Source organism: Pelophylax lessonae (assembly GCF_965119305.1).
Source record: "Pelophylax lessonae genome assembly, chromosome: 10".
In the NCBI taxonomy this organism is placed as follows: Eukaryota; Metazoa; Chordata; class Amphibia; order Anura; family Ranidae; genus Pelophylax; species Pelophylax lessonae.
The window spans coordinates 63851973-63869935 of record NC_138777.1 but is presented as its reverse complement, the minus strand read 5'-3'; the positions used below and the strand labels follow the sequence as shown (position 1 = coordinate 63869935).

The 17963-nt window shown below is 40.9% G+C and overlaps 1 protein-coding gene across 1 annotated transcript in view; it reads left to right on the top strand.

The window, feature by feature from the left end:
- The first annotated feature begins 269 nt into the window (after positions 1–269).
- BBOX1 (gamma-butyrobetaine hydroxylase 1) overlaps positions 270–17963 on the top strand; it is a 161048-nt gene continuing 143354 nt past the window's right edge. Inside the window, exons 1-2 of the mRNA XM_082270766.1 lie at positions 270–381; positions 5212–5627. Coding sequence (XP_082126892.1) covers positions 5244–5627 — 384 coding nt within the window. The 5' untranslated portion in view covers positions 270–381; positions 5212–5243. The remainder of the gene's footprint in view (positions 382–5211; positions 5628–17963) is intronic.

Below are 17963 nucleotides of genomic sequence, written 5' to 3'. Positions count from 1 at the left end.
GAAAAACACAAAAACTACAAAAGAAAGTCAAAAACTCCTTTTATCACAGTCCCTATATTAAAGAACTGCAAGCGTACAGCTTTTGTATTGCTTATGGAAGGAAGAGATAAGTAGCTGCACTATGCACAGGCTGTGGGTGTCACATTTCCAGAAGCACTGGGCAGGGACTTTGTGGCTGGGATCCAATGACAAGATCTGGAATAGATTCACCAGCATGAAAGAACAAGCATGACAGGAAGAGAAAGACAGAGAGAGGGCAAGACAACACAAGGTATTGCTTGGGGGTCCAGCTGATTTGCTGCAATGCATAGAGTAGACTGTAGAGCTGACATTCAGGAGACTGTAAAGCAGAAAAGATAGAGAAGCACTGGAAATGGGAAGGTACCACATTCTGATTACATTTCCAGTTATACGTTCACTTCTTTCTATATACAAGATTCAATTCATATGAAGTACAAGCTTTGTGTACAAGCTGGGGGATGGGAGCTCCTGGGAACTGAAAATAGTAGCACAGCCTATTGTATTCCTGCAGGCAGGGCAGTGAGAATGTGTTCATTCAGTGCATACTTTACAAGCTTAGTAAAGCTGAATCTACTAAATTGTAACTAGGGTTTAATAGCGAAGTGAAATAAAAAATGCTTATAGGAGAGTCAAATTTTCCCCTTTCTGTATTAAAATAATTTCCTTTTGGAAAAAAAAAATTAAAATAAAATAATTTCCGATTCGTCACTGTGGGTTACTGACTTTGAAATTATTGTTTCTTCACTAAAAAAGTCAGAATTACCCAATGACAAGTCAAATTTTAGCTTTTGTTACCCAGTTGTAGACCAGGCATTTTCTAGTACTTTTGTTTACATGTAAAAATCAGTTTTTTTTTTTCTTGCTAGAAAATTAATTTGAACCCCCAAACATTATATATATATATATATCTATATATATATAGATATATACATATCTATATATATATATATATATATATATATATATTTTTTTTTTTTTTAACCGCTTTACCACCGGAGGATTTTGCTGTCTTACGTCCAGGCCACTTTTTGCGATTCGGCGCTGTGCGACTTTAACTGACAATTGCGCGGTCATGCAACGCCGTACCTAAACAAAATTTACGTCCCTTTTTCCCCACAAACAGAGCTTTCTTTTGGTGGTATTTGATCACCTGTGCGATTTTTACTTTTAAACAAAAAAAGAGCGAAAATTTTGAAAAAATAACAATATTTTTCACATTTTTTATATGAAATTCTCCCCAAAAAATGTAAAAATCAAAATTTTTTATCATTTTTGGCCAATTTGTTTTCTGATGCATATTTTTGGTAAAGAAAATCGCAATAAGCGTATTTTGATTGGTTTGCGCAAAAGTTATTGCGTTTACTAACTAAGGGAAAGATTTCTGTCATTTTTGGTGTTTTTTTTTTTTTTAACGAGTAATGGCTGCGATCTGCGATTTTTTTTTGCGGGACTGCGATATTGCAGTGTACAGATTGGACCCTTGACTGACATTTTTGACACTTTTGGGGGTACCAGTGACATTACTACAGTAATCAGTGCTATACATATGCGCTGTTACTGTAAAAATTACACTGGCAGGGAAGGGGTTAATTTTATTGGAGAGGGAGGGGTTAATATATGCCTGGTGCTTACTGACATGTGTGGGGGGAGTGACACAGGGACAGATCGCATGTTCAGCTATTATGAACCCTGCAATCTGACCCTGCCTGTCACTTAGGAGATCCGCCCGCTTTGTTTACACAAGCAGGTGGATCTCCATACTCGATTCCCCGACGATCGAGGAAGAGCAGCGGCGATCGCCACTGCTCCTCCCCTGGCCCGACTCCCGCTGTGACTGAACACAGCGGGAGCGAGCCTCCGGCGGCGTGCGCGCGCCGCCCACAAGGGGAGGAGTCCAGCGACGTAGGTCTACGTCGCTGGAAGATAACGAGCCACATTGCTGCAGTAGCAGCAATGTGAGCGGACGTAAAGTGGTTAAGCAGAGGCCCTAGAGAACAAATTGGTGGGTTTTGCAATTTTTTATGTCACACCATATTTGCGCAGAAGTTTTTTAAATGTCGTTTTTAGGGGGAAAAATACACGTTTTTAAATTTTAATGCAAAAAAAAAAAACACAATACATACCCCAATTTTTTTTTTTTATATAAAAGATGATGTCCCGCTGAGTAAATAGATACCAAACATGTCACGCTTTTAAATTGTGCATGCCCGCACAATAGCGCTATCCATAGGCGGCACTTTAAAAGCCTTTACAGGTCACTACTTTAGATGTACAGAGGAGGTCCAGTGCTAGAATTACTGCCCATGATCTGACATTTGCGGGAATACCTCACATCGTGGTTTGCGTGCATTCAGGACCGACGCACGCATTCACAATTTTATGTTAGCACAGGGGGGATCAGGGCACTTAAAACTTTTTTTTTTTATTAATTTATATTATTTTTAATTTTTACACTATTGCTTTAATTTTTTTAATTTTTTTTTTTTGATCACTTTTATTGCTATCACAAGGAATCCTGAGGAGTGTAATGTACCATTTCTGTTCCCGAGCCCAAGTGGGGAGGTTTCCAGGAGAGTGACAAATCCTTACACTTTCCCTCCTCGTCTGAAACCTTTCCCTACAGTTAATACTGTCCCTGACAGACGGATGAGCTGTCCCTACATTAACCACATGCTACAATGCACACCAAACCCAAGAGCCAGTGCCTTAAATAGATTCTGCAACACCTAAAATGGCCACAAGAGTCACATGGGCGGCCAGCATCCAACCGGATCGCTGCCTCCATGACCCAGAAAACCATAAAGGAACCATGTTCCTCTTGTGTTCCTCTCTCTCTGCAATGCCTCAATGGTTGAGCACCACCTGCAGTGGAGAAGGTGGACTGCACCTGCCTACACCCTCTCTGCATTATTGAGGAGGAAGAGGACCCTGCATATCAGGTGACCAGCCTGAAGACTTCTGGAAAGGTAAGTATAATAAAAACAGAAGAAAATACAGCTGGAGGTTGTGGGAATCTGGACTAAGGCTAAAAGAACTCCTTTGCTGGCACTGGAGCATTCCCCGAAGAGGTCACAATGACGAAACATGTCGGGGCAGAGTAACATGACATCCCACACACGTCCCAAGCTCGCACCAGGCTGAGCAGTGGAGTCGGGACCAGCAAAACGTTTAAGCAACGTATCCTAGTGCTGGGAGCCAGGACATGGCAATGTGAGTTTTATTGCTTTTAAGTGTTTTAAAATTTAAAAAATGATACTGTGGCACTTTATATTGCTTTACCTGTGACCTGTAAATAATGGTGAAGGAGAAGAGCCTTTTTATAACTGAAAGTGGTGCTAAGAATTAAAGCAGTGGTGGACTAACCAGGCTGATACCTGGTGTAGGATTGGTAGGATTGTGAGCGCAAATTGACCCAAGGCAAAGGTGGTCAGATAATCTGGTGAGTGAGTAGTGTGGGTGAAGGTTACTCACATGGTGAAGGAAACTGAAGGAGGGATGGCAAAAGTGAAGTACCCTGAAAGTGTTTGCACTAATGTGGATATTGAGAATCATAAAAGCACTTTTACTAATTGCACTTTATTTATTAAATATACTTTTTGTGCCATATGTACTTTATTTATGGATTAATGTGAATTTTGCACTGTATATATAAAGTTGATATATGGATGTAATATATAGCGAGAGTAGATATATTAATTAGGATTTAGGTTTTACTAGCACTGTATTAATGTGTACGTGGTGACTCAAGCGCTATATGTATATACGTATACATGTATACAGTATATATACGTATATATACACCCCTCAAATTTTTGTAAATATTTTACTATATCTTTTCATGTGACAACACTGAAGAAATTACACTTTGCTACAATGTAAAGTAGTGAGTGCACATCTTGTATAACAGTGTAAATTTGCTGTTCCCTCAAAATAACTCAACACACCGCCATTAATGTCTAAACCGCTGGCAACAAAAGTAAGTACACCCTTAAGTATAAATGTCAAAATTGGGCCCAAAGTGTCAATATTCTGTGTGGCCACCTTTATTTTCCAGCACTGCCTTAACCCTCTTGGGCATGGAGTTCACCAGAGCTTCACAGGTTGCCACTGGAGTCCTTTTCCACTCCTCCATGACGACATCATGGAGCTGGTGGATGTTAGAGACCTTGCGCGCATCCACCTTCCATTTGAGGATGCCCCACAGATCCTCAATAGGGTTTAGTTTTGGAGACATGCTTGGCCAGTCCATCACCTTTACCCTCAGCTTCTTTAGCAAGGCAGTGGTTGTTTTGGAGGTGCGTTTGGGGTCGTTATCATGTTGGAATACCATCCTGCCCCTGGGAGGGGATCATGCTCTGCTTCAGTATGTCACAGTACATGTTGGCATTCATGGTTCCCTCAATGAACTGTACCTCCCCAGTGCTGGCAGCACTCACTTTTGTGAGATACTATATTTATATATAACATGTCTCCAGACCTAAACCTATTGAGCATCTGTGGGGCATCCTCAAAAGGTAGCGGAAGGTAGAGGAAAGCAAGGTCTCTAACATCCACCAGCTCTGTGATGTCGTCATGGAGGAGTGGAAGAGGACTCCAGTGACAACCTGTGAGGCTCTGGTGAACTCCATGCTTAAGAGGGTTAAGGCAGTGCTGGAAAATAATGGTGGCCACACAAAATATTGACACTTTGGGCCCAATTTGGACATCTTCACTTAGGAGTGTATTCACTTTTGTTGCCAATGATTTAGAGATAAATGGCTGTGTGTTGAGTTATTTTGAGGGGACAGTAAATTTACACTGTTATACAAGCTGTGCACTCACTACTTTACATTGTAGCAAAGTGTAATTTCTTCAGTGTTGTCACATGAAAAGATATAATAAAATATATACAAAAATGTAAAGGGGTATACTCACTTTTGTGAGATACTGTGTGTGTGTATATATATATATATATATATATATATATATATATATATATATATATATATATACACATATATATATTATTATACAGGATTTATATAGTGCCAACAGTTTGCGCATGTGAGGGAAGACAATACAGTTACAATACAATTCAAAACAGGAGGAACTAGAGGGCCCTGCTCGTTAGAGCCTACAATCTACGCAATATATATATATATATATATATAAATAAAGTGCTAACACTGTTTTTTTTTTTTATTTCCTCAGGACCATTGAATTTAATTGAAAAGTGAGTCTCCATGTGGACTACTGTAGCTAAACATTTATTACGGAGCAAAGTCCGCCTGTGTGCAGCACACATATCACGGAATGTTCAAAGGAACAAAGGCTTCCCTTGCAGTTTTCTAATGCAAATCTCTCGAGGACAACACAGTGCTCCTTTCTATGACCAGACTGCTCAGACTGAGACAATGATCCAGCACATAGAGGTATGGGATGCTGAACGCTTTGTCTGTGTGCACTGGAAGGATGGAGGGCAAAGTCTATACCCGTATGTATGGCTCAGAGATAACTGCCAGTGTCCTAGCTGCTTCCTTCAGTCTGCCAAAGCCAGAAAGCTTCCCATTGAGAATCTGGATGTGAATACTGGACTGGAAAAAGTGAATCTTTACAGCGGAAAGAAGGTACACAGATAGCTACATTGATGATGTTGTAATGGACTTGCTTTCCCCATAGCTCTGTTACTAGAAAATTAAAGCATACCTAAAGCGAAAGCTTTTGGCTGAGGTAGGAAATGCTTAAAATGTTACTAAACCCAGGACTCTGCATTCACTATATCTGGTCTCCCACAGTACACAGAACATGGAAATGCAATTATTTTAGTAAATATAAACTCTTCTCATTAGCAGTATATAGCAGTCTTGTGACTTCTATCAGTGTCTGGTTAAAGCTTGTAGGAGGAGTTTTCATTCTCCTCTGACTGTCCTATCAGGATACAGGACCCCTGACTCTCTGCCTGGACAGTGCTGATTGGCCCTGTGCGGATCACATGCCCCCTCCCAAAAACAAAACTCTCTAGCAATACATACCAAACTGGGCATGTGCAGAGTGACTCCTAGGGCTCTGTGCTATCAGCAGATGGATTGGGGACAGTGGAAGAAGGGAAGGATCAGAGAAGACAGGATCAAACAACCTTTTTACAAAATGCTGAGTATTTTTATTTTTTTCACAATAGATCTTTATTAAAAGTAAATAAAACATTATACATTATATATGATAATATATCATTTGTAAAACAAAAGTGTATACAAGTGCAAACAATAACAGCATATATAAGCACAAGATATTCATAATAGTAATGGTTAGAGTATATAATTTAAGTTTTGATTGTGAATAGACAAAAAAAATAATAAGGTATGAAAAAACGTATTAACGTGGGGTAAAATAAATATAATATAAAATGAAATCAAATAAAATCAAATTTTATAAATGGCCTCATTATTATGAGGTATAAATGACACATAAGTAAGGGACAATGTAATGTTGATAATATGGTTACATCAATATATAAGGGATATATGCTACTGGTGTCGGAGATATATGTTCTCTATTTATGATTTCCTAAAGTGGTTGTAAAGACAGAAGATTTTTTTATTTTAATGCATTCAATGCATTAAAATAAAACACCTTCTGTGTGCAGCAGCCCCCCTCAGCCACCCTAATACTTACCTGAGATCCTTCTAGATCCAGCAATGTTATAGGAATGTCTCAGTTGCCTGAGACTCCCCTCCTCATTGGCGGAGACAGCAGTGTGGCGCCATTGGCTCCCACTGCTGTCAATTAAAATCAGTCAGCCAATGAGAATAGAAAGGGGGCAGGGCCAGGTGGCAGCTCCGTGTCTGAATGGACCCAGGGAGCTGTGGCTTGGCTCGGGTGCCCCCATAGAAAGCTGCTTGCTGTGGGGGCACTCAACAGGAGGGAAAGGCCAGGAGAGCCGAAGAGGAACCCGAGGAGGATGTGGGCTGCTCTGTGCAAAACCAACTGCACAGAGCAGGTAAGTATAACATGTTTGTTATTTTTAATCTAAAAAAACAAGACTTCACAATCAAATGAGTGAACCATCGATCCAAGAGAGGTGTAATGTGGAGAAGTGAGAGTGACGATACTCTTGTGAGCCATGCAGCTCTTATTTGTTTACATTTTAATCTCTTCAGACAAGGTACACAAAAGCCAATTACTCCATGTTTTGTGAAATCTGGTGGTGGACTCCTTTTGCATGGTCAGGGTTTCTTCCATATAATAGATACTTGTGACAAACTCACTCAGGACAGGGGCTTTTGGAGGGACCCTGGCTTATGAGGGAACACTGTTCTTTGTGGGGTGTATGCTGGGGGGACTCTTGGAGTAATGTTACTTTGGATTCAAATCCACATCTCCCCAAGACACACAGACTCTGGGACGCTAGGCCTAGGATCCATGGTAAAGGCCTAGCTGCCTAGCTGCCTATTGCCAATAGGGGACTTCTCTGCACAGTCAGACTCATGGCAGATGCATATACCATCGGCTCACCAACACCACCTGTCTTCCACACATTGTTGATTATGTTGATTAACACACCTATTGTCTATTGTAGGGATGTATTTACACATTGTGGGGTCGTGGTTTCTTTACAATACTGTTTACCTTCACCAGCCAATCTTTGATTGTCAGTATATAAGAGGATTTACAGTGAATTAGAATTAAAGCTTTTGCTGCATTTAGAGGATTAACCCCTTAGGTTCCACAGTGAGTATAACAAGCATGATTTACTGCATATACAGAATGAGTTTACTGTTGTGGGTTTTGTAACACTTTAAAGCTGAACTCAGGGAAACTTGAAAAATGTCCCTTAGAGTGGGGCTGCACTCGTACTGTAAGGGTCAGCTTTAGGTCTAGGGGGCATGGAAAGGTAGATATGCTTACCCAATCCTCTGTACTGCTAAACTGGTCCCACTGGTCCTCCGTCTTCTCCATCATGCCCCAGTTGTTTAAAACCTGCCCTTAAACTATTCTCTATGCTATCTTATGCGTCTATTGCACACATGGACATTTTAGCAGTTTACTAGCATGGGAGTTTAGAGGATGTTTTCTGAACGCCCTAAAATGGCTTTCAGGAGAGGGAATTTTGACCACAAAAACACGTGTAAACACTGTTATACGCACCTAAATGGTAGGTGCATTTAGCACTTCAACATTTATTTATTTCAATGGCCAGAATAAATTAAAATTCTGGTCGATTAAATAAATAAATGCACAAGCTCCAAACACTGCTAAACACTGCTGAACTCTGCTAAACTTGCCTAAACTGGTTTGTAAAAATGCAGCTTAAGTGAGTTTATAACGCTCATTTTCTCTTGTCAGGATAAACAGGGTTTACAAGAAACCAGTGCGCATGAGGCCTTAAATGAATAGCTTATGATCCTGCCCTGAAGGCATTTGTTCAGGTACTTCTTGTTCAAGGGTGACAACACTCTCTGTCTCCCAGTTTGGCCCTTGCATTGTCACTTGGCTTCCAATGAGGAAGTGAATGTTTCAACACACACTGCTCAGGTAAGGTCTACTGTTGTCACCATCAGGAAATCTGCAATGAAAAATGTCATGCATCTTTCCGTGGCTTGTGTAGGCAGCAAGTGGCTACAACATACCGACATTCAGTCAAGTTCACATCTAGTTTAACCACTTGCTGAACGCCCTATAGCAGTTTTACTGCTAATGGGCGACAACTTGCCAAGAATTCAAACCACGTTACTTCCGGTGAGTGTACACCACGAATAATTGGAGATCTCGACAACTTGGTGTTTTCACAGAACAGCAGCAGCCTTTACACTGCGATACACGCTATAATGAGTGGACATTTTTTTTCCGCCTGCTAGTTATCGCCACCATGGGGGAGGGGGGGCATGTTTTTGGTTACTAGCGGGCGGACTAACAATGTCCACTCATTATAGTGTGTACAGGAGTGTATACGCTGCTGCCTGTTCTGTGATAACACCAAGTTGTCGAAATCTCCAATTATTCATGATGTACAGTCACCGGAAATGACGTGATTGGAGTTCTCGGCAAGTTGGAGATTTCGCCAGAACACTGGATCACGTGTATATATATATATATATATATATATATATATATATATATAGATCTATATATATAGATCTGTATATATATATATAGATCTATATATATATATATAGATCTATATATATATATATATATATACACGTGATCCAGTGTATATATATCCAGTGTGTATATATATATATATATATATACGTGATTTGGCATTTCCGCCTGCATGGGGTGCGCCCCTTCTGCTGTGAATATTTACAGCAGAAGCTGATCTGCAGGTGCCGCACACTCAATGTCCCCCAGCACCCACTGATCATCGGTAAAGAACACAAAACAGCTATCTGCCTATAAAAACAAGGCAGATCACCGTTCTTACAGGGGGAAAAGGAATGGATTCTGTGTTCCTGCAAAGCAGGGACTAGAATCAATTTCTTCCCCTAGTAAAAACAGCACACAGTGTGCACCAAAACACTGTCCAGGCGCACATTTAACCCTTTGATCGCTTTAGATGTTTAACCCCTTCCTGCCCAGTGTCATTTTTACAGTGACAATGTATATTTGTAACACTGATCACTGTATTAGTGTCACTGGTTCCCAAAAAGTGTCAAAAGTTCCAGTTAGTGTCTGATTGTCCACTGCAATATTTCAGTCTCACTATAAGTCACTGATCACCGCCATTACTAGTAGAAAAATATATTCCATAGTTTGTAGACGCTATAATGTTCGTGCAAACCAATTATAATATGGTTATTGAATTTTTTTTTTTTTTTTACCAAAAATATGTTAAACACATATTGGCCTAAATGTATGACACATTTTTTATTGGATGTATTTTATAGCAGAAAGTAAAAAAATATATTTCTTTTTTTTCAAAATTGCCGCAGTGCTGTATCGCAAAAAGTGGCCTGGTCATGAAAGGGGGTAAATCTTCCGGAGGTCAAGTGGTTAATAAAACAATAACCTGCATCAACTGCATAGTACCTCTAGCTTGAGACTGGCTTGAGAATCCTCTGGTACAAACCTAAAGCACACAATGTTTATTTTAAATCATACCTGAAAGCAACAAATAAAATGTCAGAACAAATGTTAACTAAATACAGTAAACCCCCCTCCATCTCGGGGGTTACGTTCCGGACCCACCCGCGAAAAGTGAAAATCCGCGAAATAGAAAGACCCTAAATACACTCTTGTTTCTATAACTTTCACTGTACTTTTAAAAACATTTTAAGGTCTTTAACCTACTTAGCGGAATTCCCAAGTGTGGTTCGGGGTTAAATTTCAGAGCCAAAAGCGGTAACCCCGAGCCACATTCGGGGTACCGCCAGAAGCATCGCTGGATCCTGAAAGCGGGGTTACTTACCTTGTCACTGGGATCCATATATACGTATATATGTATAGAAATATACATTCTTTGTAGCGCTTGATGGTTTTTTTGACTGCACTTGGGGACACTTTCAAAGTTTTCCCAATTTTTCGGACTGACTGACCTTCATTTCTTAAAGTAATGATGGCCACTTGTTTTCCTGTACTTAGCTGCTTTTTTCTTGCCATAATACAAATTCTAACAGTCTATTCAGTAGGACTATCAGCTGTGTATCCACCTGACTTCTGCACAACACAACTGATGGTCCCAACCCCATTTATAAGACAAGAAATTACACTTATTAAACCTGACAGGGCACACCTGTGAAGTGAAAACCATTTCAGGTGACTACATCTTGAAGTGTGACTCTACAATTTTCATAGTCATGAAAATAAAGAAAACTCTTTGAATGAGAAGGTGTGTACAAACTTTTGGTCATAAGTACAGTACATACATACTTTAACTTATTTATAGTTTTTTATTATATTATAATTTATGATTTTGTGTTTCAAACTTTATCATACCCGAGATGTTATAAAGAAGAACGCACAGTAAAAAAAATCATATGTAAATAGTTGGTTTGGGCTGCTCATTCTTAAGAATTACATGCAAAATAATGGTACAGCTTTCAGCACCTAAAATCCGAAAGAATCATACTGCCAGGGAGGTTAAACAAACTTTTAAAACAATATAAATACATTTAAACACCTAAAATATACTGAGGGACAGAGCAAGAGCAATGGAAAACACAAAAATATTTAATTAACAATGATTTTATTATTAAAATAATATTAATAGGTCTACAGAAAAAAAAAAACACAATGTACCGGGACCGCAAGAACTGAGCCACGATATAACGGGGGTTTACTGTAATGGATTTCGATTTTCACTTTTTCTAATTGACCATATGCACATGGAAATGATAGCAAATGTAATGGAAAAGAATAGCTAAACCCAAGAATAAAAATTAGGATAGCTAAACCCAAGGACAAAAAAATGCAGCCTATAGTCCTTATATGTTGTGGCTGCAATAGTTTTATTTTGAATGCAGTGTCCTTGGCACTTTCTGTGAGCTGTACCAAAGAATATCTTGCTTCTTAGGTATCTTCTGTAACCTAACAATTCTCATGTCCCCCATGTAAGGGAGATGAAGTGATACAGATATGCTTGTAGTCTATATCCGGAGAGCAGCCTAGGGTGACAACCATGGCTCCCTGTATAGATACAGTGGAGTAGTGATGTAGCCACTCAGGGACAGGAAATGTGTTATTTGAAAGATTACCAACTGAAAATAAAGAAAAAGAAGCTTAAGAAAAAAAAGACAACACGCCCAGCTACCACACTAAGGACTAGAAAGCTACAATATATTGTATTTAGGTTTTTGGGTTTAGATTCACTGTATGTCAGTTTAAAAATCCCAAGTCAGTAAATGCCTGCTTTGCTTTGAAAACCACATGCTACCATGTCATCGTACCGTTTTATTGCCATAGTAGAGGAACTCACTTGTTATTCCACTTTGGTAAAAACATTAAAATGAACAGAGATTCCTTAGTCCAAGGGGGGGGGGGGGGGTTCAGATGAAAATTTATTTTATTGAAGAAAATTTGGCGTCAGTTCCACTTTACACTTCATTTACTAAATTTAACAACTTGGACAAAATAATAAAACATTTGAAATAGCAAAAGTTTGGGTGCCCTTCCATATAATATGCTAGTGTTAGATTATTTAAGGTTTCTGAACTGTTCAGGTAAATCCAAGTAATTTGAAGACAATTCCTGAGCTTAAATCGGAATTCCACACGAAAATAGAACCTTCGCTTATCTGATCCCCCCCCCCCTCCGGTGCCACATCTTTCGAGGGGGGAGCAGGTACCTGTTTTTGACACGGCAAGGTCCATCAGAAGTTAAGTCCCTTTTCTCCTCCCCCTGCCGCCGGGCCATTCAGAAAGCACAGCGTGCTTTGCGCATGCACAGTAGGGAACCGGCTGCAAAGCTGCAAGGCTTCACTGCAGGTTTCCCTTAGCGCAAATGGCGGCGGCAGCACCTGAGAGCTGGAAACATCGGCTGGGGTGCCAACATCGCTGGATTTCAGGACAGGTAAGTGTCATGTTGCCGGCATCACCGATGGATTCCAGTGATTTGGGTCCGTGAACGGGGGAATAGCCAAATGTTGCCAGGGGGATGGAGAGCCAGTGCAGGGTGGGTGGACGTCAGGGCTTGCCTGGCTCTCTGTCTCCCTGGCAACATCTGGCTCTTCCCCCGCTCACGCACCCAAAGCACTGGAATCCACCGGCGCTACCGGCAATGTGACTATCAGAATAGAGGTACTCACCGAGGCCGAGATGCCGAGAGCGGTTCGCTGTTGCGACTAAGCGCACTCCGCCCCTCTGGAGGTGATACAGAGGGTGGATGGCACAAAGAGGCACAAGCTACCAGCAGGCAGGGTAGAGCTTGCGTGGAGGTCCTGTAGAGCTGGAGCAGAGACTGATCAGGATCCAGCAGTAAAAGTCCGGAGCAGGCTGAGGGTCAAACACAGGTAAGCAGACAAACCAGGTCACAGGCTGAGGGTCAAGGCACTGGAGATAGGAGACAAGACTAGGTCACAAGCAGAAGGTCAAGGCACAGGAGACTGAAGGTAAATCCGGGTCGCAGGCAGAGGGTCAAACACAGGTAAGCAAAAGCAAAGTCCATAAAACAAGCCAAGGTCGGGTCCAGGAGAAGAGCAGAGTAGGTCAGGGTCAATCCGGGTCACAGCAGGTAAACGATCACACAGGAAACAGGAACTCAGGTACAGGAAGCTGAAAGACAAACCAGCAATTCCTCTGAGCACTTGCTCAGCTTTTATAGGCAGCCAGGAAGTCATGTGGAAGTCATGTGGTGCTTGTCATGTGACGACCAGTCTGCAGCTGAAGGTTTCTCTGACAGTGACACTTGGAGGACGCCATGCTGCTTCCCACATGGACCTGCAGGATGTCACCCTCTAAATGCTCCTTAATTTTCACCTGTCTGTAAATGCATGATAATAAAGTGTACCATTGACTTTTAAATTCTACACTTAGATTGGTGCTGCTCTTGTGTTTGCTTTTCCTTACAGAGTTCTTCCTACTCTGACGAGCTAGCTGCCACTTCTATATAGACTCTGTATTCACTACACCTACTGGACTTATGTGAACGGTCCATATCATACCGGATCCCCTACCTGGGAGTCCCTAATAGCCCCTCTTTTATTTACCCACCCCTAACCACTGTATTTTATGCCACTCTAGACCTTTACAGCGCTTGTCATACTAACTTTTTTGATGTAAGAATTTGGCCTTCCTTTTTTCTTTGCTAAACAAAGCTGTGGGTTTTTATTGTGCAGCATTACAACCGTGGGCCCTGAGCAGGCTAGCCGCCAGTGTCCCAACAACCAATGACATCTTCACTTGATAAGGAACATGTCGGCGCACGCACAGCATCCATGTTTGTCCATTTTCATCAGCACTGGAGTCACCTAAGCTAGGCGAAGGGGAAAAACTGAGTAAGACGAGACATGCTGGAATACTAGTCAGTACCAGTGTGCAAAGATATATTTACTTTGTAAAAAAAAAAATCAACTTTAATGTTGGGCGTCATACAGATATGGATGCTGCAGCAGTATGTATAGTTTAGGTGCATGTTTATGTTTAATTTAGTCTTTAGGCCCTGTTCACATCTCACATAGTGGGAACGAGTGTCTCTGCTACACGATTTTCAAAGAGCAATTCCCGCGCAATTTTGAATAACACATAGGGCCAGCCTATTCACTTAAATATACTGCCCTATGTGCATTTGTTGCCCAAAGAAAGTGAGGGAGCTTCATGTTGTTTTTAAAGGTGCAGTTTGCTGCGATTGCCGTGCGATCACTCGACAATTGTGGCAAAATCACATCACGTTTGGGGTGCTATTAAGGGATAATGGCACCCAAACGCTTGTTGCTCTTTGTGCAGCAATTGCCATGGGATTTGGAATCGTGGGCAGAATCGTGGTTATTCAGCCCAGGATTCCAAATCGTGAATTGTGAAGGGAGCCTTAATATTTTAGAATGAGTAGGGCATAGCAACCTCGCAAAAAAAAAAAAAACATATGGAAAGTAGCACAAAAAGATCCTGATAGTTTAGCATATTGAAACATTTATTAGATACAAAAATATTGAAAAACTATCTATAAGAATCACACTCAAAGATGGGGTTGAGTGGCTTGTAGAAAGTTGGCTCACAATTTTGTGTAAAAATTGCTAATTAATTCTTGAATAAATTTAAGCCATCTTGGAAATAAGTGTTGTGAATGGATAAAAAAGACTCAATCACCTAAAAAAATCAGAAACATAAAGAAAATAAAAACTGCTGCTAAGTTTGGGGGTTGATCTGTTATGCTATGGGATTTTGAGGAATCAGCAGTACAGTAAATAGTGTGGGTTGAGGATTATGGACTCTGCTAAGCATCAGTGGATCTTAGAGGTCAGAGAGACAGTGAGAAACTGAAGTTGGACACAGTGATCCAAAACACTCCTCAAAACATTTTGGATCAAAGACTCAAGTCTTAACTATTTTAAAGGGTAAATGTACTTTTAGTACAGTTATTCTTAAATTATTGTCTTCCTGTCTCCAGCAACTTCGTCAGATCTGCCCCCTACTTTTCCATAATCCACAAACATCTTCACTGTGGATTCTGGGGACTGAACAGCCTCTCTAAAAAGGAATCCTAGCAGAGAGGTGCATGTACAGTAGATTATCCTTTCATTAAGGGAATTAGAAAGCTCATTGATCATTTAGGCCAACAATTGTCCTTCTCATAGAAATGAATGTATTTTCTGGCTGTGCCCTATTGGAAAGATTTCTGTCCGTGTCTGTATAGAGCACAACTAAAATTGATATACTGTAGATTCTTAAGCGTCGTACACACGCGTCGAAAATCGGCAGGGAATTTTCGTCCGACGACCGATCTGCCGATTTTCGGCTTGTTAGTATGATGCTTCCGACAACCAACTCCGACTTTTCGGCCGAAAAAAATCTGGTGTGCAGACTATAAAATTTTTGTTGGCAGTCAACACAACGGCCGATTTTCATGCAGTTAGTACAGATTTCGACAGGCAAAAATCTGATGAGCAAGTCTGGGCATGCTCAGTGAAGAAAGAACGCAAAGAAAGCAACCCAACACATGACATCACTTCTGAAGTAGAATTTTGTGCAGTCTAGGCACATTCCAACCAACAAAACACAACTCTGGACAAAAGACGGACGATCGGTCGGCCGATAATCGTTGCGTGTGTACGGGGCTTGACTCTCCTTTATTTCTGTCCATATTCATGAGCTCCAGCATCAGCTGCATATTATTGTCCTGGAACAGCTTCTTGACAATTGTAGCACACTCCCTAAGGATGGGATTCCACTTCTGCACAGCCAGGCACACCAAATTTTTACAGTCACTTCAGAGTCAGAAAACAGTCCGTTACTTTGTTTTTTTTTTGTTTTGTTTTATTGAGGTGATAAACTTGGATTGGGACAGGGGTATTACGGGATGCCCACTTGACTTCAGAACAACTTTTGAACGACTCTTTCTATATACAGTCTATATACAGAAAAAGTGTGTAGTGCCAAAAGTGAATGAACAACAATGAAATGTGAATACTGTGTTACAAATGGACAACACATTAAAATAAAGTCCAAAAAAGTGCTAAAGTGAAAAAAATTTATATGTATAAGTCAAATCTTGAAAAACCAACAATAAAAAAAACAATATAGTGAAAAATATAGCTTTAAATGCACAGTCCCATGAAAGGATCAGCAATATAAACGTATTGGTGAAAGCACAAAGTTCAGGGCACGGATGTGCACAAAAAAATGGTGGTGACTTGAAAAGTGAGGAAGTGAACCAGTACAGTGCTCCAGAATCATCCACCGCACCCCTGTGAAATGGACACTCATCGGAAAAGCTGTTACAGCAGCAAACACGCACTCAGTGTAGATCTGTCATCTGTTGTGGGGAAGACTGTTCAGCAACTCGCACCATCCAGATGTAGTTGTGGTAAAAAAAGCTCACCGGGAGCCAGATGAAGTCTCCATAGTGTAGTATTTATTGGATGTGTATGTTAAAAGCCAAAAAAAAATGAATCATAAAACCATATGACAATGGGTGCCACTACTGACCCGGTATCGGGCAGTGGCCTGATGTCAGCACTAGTGTCTCCTCACTGACGCGTTTCATCCAATATGACGTTATCAAGAGAACTCCAAATACCTGAACATGGACTGTCAGGAAGGGCATGCTAGTAGACAAGATGGCTCCTCTGGGTGGACTTCTATGCATCTTCACAGGCTAATCCATGATCATTCTCGTGGACGTAGGAATTGGGCACATGCTCATGCGCGTGCACATATGCATGGGCACAAAGGTGCTCGTATCTGTGCACATACACATGCAAATAGGTGTACTTGTGACAGATGTTGGTGCCAAATGGACTATTTAAACGGTGCCAGTGCTCAGGATCAGCACTGCTTCATCTTTAGCCTTCTGTGTATCCTGAGACCCTGTGTTCATGTAACCTGACTCCAGTTGTTGACCTGGCTTGTCTTGACTACTCTCTGAACTCTGCCTGCACTGATCTTGGCTTGTCCTTGACTTCTGCTTCTGCCTGCCCCATTTGCTTCTGTTTCACTGATCAGCTCCTGACCTGGCTTATACCCTGAACACACTCATGCTTGTGCCTCTGTACCTGATCTGTCCTGCCAGTGTATGACCGGGTTTTCTGATTCTGCTATTCTTCCTGTGGCCGCTGGTACCTGCCTGCCATCCTGCTGTGACTGTACAGTACAGTCTGCTACCAGTATATGCCTCGCCTGCTTGCTGTCGCTAATACTAGCCTGCTTCAGTTTGCTACCTACCTTCTACCAGCCTGCCTGCTTTACTGAAGACTACTGAAGACATCTCCTGCCTGGCATGGACACCTACCAGCAAGACTCAAAGGCACTTGTGCCACTCTGCATTCTTGTGCTTTCTGTTCACACTACCAGGGGCCCTGAGTCAGAGGTGTAAGATAGGCTTTCTTCCTCATATCAGGCTCTGCTACCAGGTACTTGATATAGACCTTCATAGACAAAAGCTGGGTCTAATACAGAGGCTGCCCCGAATACTTGCAAAGAAGTCAAATGAAATTGCCCAAGTGACGTTTGACGGTGGTGTAAACAGATACAAATACCATATATAACATATCATATGTAAAAATATACACTTTATTGCATAGAAAAAATAAAAACAGAGATGTATCAAACATCATTCATTCACTTATTGCATATACAATGATGATTAGGCACTTTTAAGGACTGAAACATTACCAATATTCAAGGTATAGAAGTAGACGATATCATAAATCTCAACATGTTTCATGAAACAATGTTCACTTCATCAGGAGTTTGATATGTCTGGCAGGAATGTCTGAAGATTAAAAAAAAAAAACATTATAAAACTTATATAATGAGCTATAAAGCTATAACCTCCAACAACTTATTAAAAAAAAAAAAAAATCCAATTATTTG